The 5,667-nt window shown below is 35.1% G+C and overlaps 1 protein-coding gene and 1 pseudogene across 1 annotated transcript; both read left to right on the top strand.

The window, feature by feature from the left end:
• The first annotated feature begins 251 nt into the window (after nt 1–251).
• On the top strand, nt 252–2,070 carry LOC110659177 (auxin-induced protein 15A-like; annotated as a pseudogene).
• A 1,401-nt stretch (nt 2,071–3,471) lies between these two features.
• Nucleotides 3,472–4,331, top strand: LOC110659176 (auxin-responsive protein SAUR23). Its single transcript, XM_021817038.2, has one exon. The coding sequence runs from the start codon at nt 3,646–3,648 to the stop codon at nt 3,934–3,936; it is 291 nt and encodes a 96-aa protein (XP_021672730.2). The 5' UTR covers nt 3,472–3,645; the 3' UTR covers nt 3,937–4,331.
• The last annotated feature ends 1,336 nt before the right edge of the window (nt 4,332–5,667 follow it).

The following is a 5,667-nucleotide window of genomic DNA, read 5'->3' as shown; positions in this document are numbered from 1 at the left end:
TTAATTTTATTTTTCCATAATTAACAAAAGAAAAAACCACAATTCATCATTCCAAATTAAAGATAATAACCAAGAAATCATAATTATGACTGGGATAGAAGTTCAAAAGTCTCTGTTAGTAGGTATTAGATGTGATTTGAGTTAAGAATCCTCCAAAAAACCTGAGGTGGGTTAGTGAATATATCAAGACTATTTATAGGTAAAGATGCTTGTAAACCTTATTCTTAAAAGTAGATTTGGAAAGCGGAAAATGTTGGAGAGGTTTGTTGAGAAAGGGAAAAATATATTTGCGTTCCTTACACATAATTAAATCATCTCTCTCACGCATAGTTCATAAGTAGTTTTGGGCTTGCTGTTTTACAGTATTCATGAGTGGTTTACTTGACTACTTATGTTGGTACCTTCTCAGGCGTCAGCATTCTTGCTCTCTCTCGGACTACAGAACAAATGGTCTCTGAGCACTCACATTCAAACTTTTCATTGCACAAAGTTACTAGATTTTCTGATATTAACAGGTTCAAAAAGGCATATGGGGTTGAAGGCCAATTTCCGGGTAAAAAATTATAACAATGGCTAGTCCTAGGAACTTGAATTGTCTAACTGCTCTGAAAGGAAGCACTAGTCCGTAAGAGCTTCAGGATTTCATTTGTTTCCTAACTTACTAGTGTTTTGAAAATTTTGTCGCTTTCTCCTTCCGAAATCTGAAATTGTAAAATATTTCATTTCTCACCTTTTTTATGTATGCAATAGAAGCTGAATCAGATGTCCCAAGCATCTCTTGACCTACAGAAGGTGTTCCAAATCCAGCTGGGGTCACACAATTGTGCATCTATGTCAGCATTTATTATTCTATTGTTCATTTCCAATCTTTAGATTGTCCTCCATTGGTTTATCTCTGCAGCTGTAGGGCATGATGTTGGTCTCTGTTGCTCGTCCTCAGGCTCCCCATAGCTCAGTGGTTGGAAGACCACACACGTGATGCCCTCATGAGTCAAGTCCCAAGCAGACCTCGGAAAATCATCATTTTCTACCAGTAACTCTCATTTCAGAATATTTTCTTTTGGTCACAATATTTCATTTTATCTGAAGTCCACGTGTTCACTTGCCAGGTGCTTTTTCTAAGCAATTTCTTAACTAGTCTGTATTGGCTGCTAAAAAGGAATTACCAGCTTCTTCAGACATAAAATCCATTTCTTTGAATGCTAGGTTCTACTTCGTGCCTGTTTCTTCCTCTTCTTTTGACAGCATACCCATATTTTGGTGTCTTAAGCATGTCCGGTATGCAAGTGAAACTTGTTTTTTTGTTGTCTATAAATCATTGTCGTATCTATCTGTCTATTTCCAATCTTTTTCTGGTCCTCCATTGGCTCTTCTCACTATTTGTGCTTGTAGGCCTTTTGTCCTTCAACAAAATGAAGCAAAAATTACTTCAATCCCATTGCTTGGAAGATGTGAGCTATGTCGTAAGCATACCCCAGCCAATGAATCTTGGCCACTAACCCAAGATTTTCTATGACACTTCCAACCATATGTATTCACTTACTTTGGTTGCGACTAATTCATATCTCAAGTTTTCACATCCTCCATTGAAACCTTTTCAATTCCTTGAACAACAAACCACTTGATTTTCTTCCACACATATTCATCAATAAAATATACTATGGCTATTCGTTTTCCTGCAGTTCTTGTTAAGCAAAGTCTCCGCTGGTCAACAAGCAAATCTGCTTCAACGTCTTTAGATGTACCGAAAGGTTTCGTAACAGTTTATGTTGGTGAGAGTGAGAAGAAGCGATTTCTGGTTCCAGTCTCATACTTGAACCAACCTTCATTTCAGGATATTGCTGAGCAAAGCTGAAGAGGAGTTCGGTTTTCATCATCCAATGGGTGGTTTGACGATTCCATGCAAGGAAGACGCCTTTAGACTGGTCACTTCAACCTTGAATAGATCATAAGAGAACGCTCTCAAAGCAATTCGCTGAAGAGTGTGCAAAATTTTGTTTGAGAAATTGCAACTCAATGTAAATACTTTTTTAACTGAAAAGATTATGGGAAGGCTTAATAGAATTTCCCTACGAGGATAGAAGTTTTCTCTCTCTCTCTCTCTTTTTTTTCTCTTGCAATTTTCGAAGAACATTTTAGTATATTCTTTTCCTAATAAGTTATAATGCAACTCTTTAATTTTGTTAATAATTTGAATCGAACAGTAAAATATGTCTTCAAATCATAAAAAATAACAAGAAGAGTTAAGTCTTAATTCCACCTAATAAAAATAATCAAAATATAATTCTCAAGCCTATGTATTCAAGTATCTGCTTTAACAATATGTCTGTCCATCTGACCTACATCCAATCTTTAGGAAGATATCAATTGGCTTATCTCTTTGTAGGCTGCCTAATGTTGCATAGTGGATATGAATCCTCTCTACCCTACCCTTTTTCAATCAGTCACAAGGCAAGACTAAGTGAAGTCCTCATAGGCTATGTCCAAAGCAGACTCTATTGATCATTTCTAGCCACTCTTTACGCATGCATTCATCTATGTATCTGTCAATGCAGGATCAGGTAACAAACAACCAAAGTCAGCAAATTTCACAAATTCTCGTGTTTGGAATGAACGTATTCAATTCTTTAACTTAAAAAAAAATTCATTTAAAAAAAAAAAAAAGATAAAAATTAAGTATGATTGTGTAAAAATTCAATTGACTTCTTCTCTTATAAATAATTTATTCCAAAGATATGCAATTTCCAAGTCTCCAGAATGATTGAATTAATTGACTAATTTGTAAGGACACATTAGTACACGAAACTAATTTCATCTTTTCTCATATTAGTTTTCAGTTCTGAAGAAGATAGATTTTGTTCACAGAAATGTAAACTCAACGAATTCATCCTTTCAAATCAACCCTTTTCACTAGCCAAGAAAATACTTTTCATCTCATTCTCATTCCTGAAGGTCATTTCCCTGAATTTTAACAGAGATGCTATAGTTTGTAATTTGCTTTTCAAAATTCTTTGAAAATGAGACGCCCTAGCTCCCAATAATAAAAATGATGGCTGGAAATCATTGCTTCAAACAGCAACCCTTTGAAATGGGGTGGTTCTAAAAGGGAGAAGCAGTTCCACCTGGTTCACATGCTGTTCACAAGGCCTTGTCCAGAAACTTTCTATTGTTTCGATGGTCCATTTATTAGTTTGTTTCGCGAAGTAATGTGGTAAAGCAATAAATACTGGTGATCTCTATTCCCGTTGAGGTTCTATCAAGGCTTTCTATTTTTCACATCCCTGCCGACAATATAACAACCTTAGTTGGGTCAAACATGTTTCAATATTCAATATCAAGCGGGTCCCTCGTTTGGTACATCTTGTCTTTCAACAAATATGCATACTCATCATCACTACAAAGTTCTTGATGATAAGTTGGAAGACAGAACCATGTGAACCTTCAGCTGCATATGTCTGTCGGCAAACGCCACTCAAAGACCTCTTGGCCTCTCATTCCCACTTGCTAGATTTCCCACATATCAATCCAACTATATATACATATTTGTTAGTCCACAACCAAATCAAGTCTTGAAAGAAAATCTTTCTACACCAAGGTATTTGAGATCATCATTGCGTGAAGCAATAGGAAAGAAAAATTACAGCAATGGCTATTCTTTTCCGGGGTGTTATGCATGCTAAGCGAATTCTATCTCGAACAAATTTTCTTGCTAATCAGGTAGCTTCAGTTCCAAAGGGGTTCATGGCAGTTTATGTTGGAGAAAGCCAAAAGAAGAGATTCATAGTTCCATTTTCAGTCTTGAATCAGCCTTCATTCCAAGAATTGCTGAGAAAGGCAGAGGAAGAATTTGGATTTGATCACCCAATGGGTGGTCTTACACTTCCTTGCAGAGAAGACATCTTCCTTGACACTATTTCAGGCTTGAATTCATTGTGATATAAAGAAACAAATCAGAAAAAACAGTTTTGTAAAATCATTGTACATTTTGTCCATTTTTTTTTTATAGATGATAATAGAAATTTGAACAGTTGTTCTGACTTTCTCTGCATCAATTTTAGAAGACAGAATTTTATTCAATTGTGGCTACTTTCATATTTCATAATGCTTTCCTTCTCATCCTATTCTTTCATCTAGTTCAGCATGAGCATGATGCTTTGAATGGGAATATTTTTTAGTTTCTATTATTACCGGAGTTTTCTAGTCACTGCATCCTATCTGAATGTGCCTTCATTTCAAGTTTTGCTAAGTGAAGCAGAAGAGTATGCTTTTGATCATCCAATGGACGGTTTGACATTCCCCTCTGAAAAAGATACTTTTATCGATGTCACTTCTAGGTTGAGGAGATCATAAGAGAAGGCATTAATCTATTCACAGAAAGCAATTTTACATGGCAGAAATAGCCAAGTCAATGTAAATACTTCATTTGCTACAGTGACCAAAATGATTATGCAGATTGTGCAAGAAACCGAAATCTCACAGGAGAAAACAAAAAGAAACCCAGCATCTGTCCTGAATTCTTTTTCCTATAGCTGTTCTGTATGTTTTACATGACAATCAATGATCCTGTCCACAAAAGCAGACACGAACCCTTGATCTTTTGATTGCAAAAAATCAATCAAGTAATAAACCTACTGCATGTCCAAACCCAATGTTCAAGTATAATGACTCATAAAAGAAGTCATTACATTCTCCAGCCAGATCTTTCCATTTTTATGCCTCTAGTTCATCCAAATAAAAGATAATGATTGACAGAACTTTATAAAAATGACGCCATGGCAAATGAGTCTTAGATGCAAGTCCATGAAGCATTCATTTCATATAGGCATTGAGGACATGTTTTGCATCCATTTTTCTCACCTTTTATAGTTACTTTATATGCATTTTCTTATGCTTTTCATTTATTTGTTTTCTTTTTCTAATTTTACACTTTATGGTTATTTTCTTGCCTTAATAGGTTAATTTCAAGTTTTAGAGGTCATGAACATGATTTGGGAAGTGAAGCATGTTGACTTAGAAGTCAAAATTGCTGTGGAAGAGTCCAAGAATGGTCACATGCATCTTTAGGGATGTTCTTCCGTACTTTGATATAAGATTTACAGCAGAAACAGATTGTTAAGAAAGAACAAATTTTTGCCTCCCATACATACACATAACTAGAACATTAAGAACAGAGCATTCCAATCTCTGTCTCATTGAAAAATGTAGGAATAATAAAGCCTAAAATGAGAGCGTTCCGCATGTTGTATGCAGTAACTCATCATCCTAATATTTCAGACAATTTAACAATGGAATTGACAGCTGTCTTAGTGTTTCTTATTTTCTTTTTTCTTTTTTCTTTCCAATTTTCACTTTCCTATCTTCAGAATATTCATGAGTTTAACTACTCCCCACTTCGGTCTATCAAGGTGTATGCTTTACTTTTCTATGCTTCAAAGATCAATTATGCACATTGCTACCAAACTAATTAGTTTGAGGCAACCTCTCATTTTTTTGCTTTCCATACTGAATTTTGATATGCTATTTGTGATGTTCTGTGCACAATTTTGGTCCATTGTTGATTTATATTTTTGTTTTAGTCCAAATATTTTTAACCACTAATATTTCTTATTGTGAAATGAAGGTGAAACTTCCATAGGCAATGAAAACATTAGTAAGAAAAGGCAAGAA

Source organism: Hevea brasiliensis, unplaced genomic scaffold (genome assembly GCF_030052815.1).
Source record: "Hevea brasiliensis isolate MT/VB/25A 57/8 unplaced genomic scaffold, ASM3005281v1 Scaf1, whole genome shotgun sequence".
NCBI lineage: Eukaryota > Viridiplantae > Streptophyta > Magnoliopsida > Malpighiales > Euphorbiaceae > Hevea > Hevea brasiliensis.
Note: the sequence above shows the minus strand (reverse complement) of the source record. Positions and strands in the feature narration are given on the sequence as shown.

Bases quoted from the DNA above. Each gene is read 5' to 3' on its own strand.
- LOC110659176 (XM_021817038.2), top strand. From the start codon at position 3,646: ATGGCTATTCTTTTCCGGGGTGTTATGCATGCTAAGCGAATTCTATCT.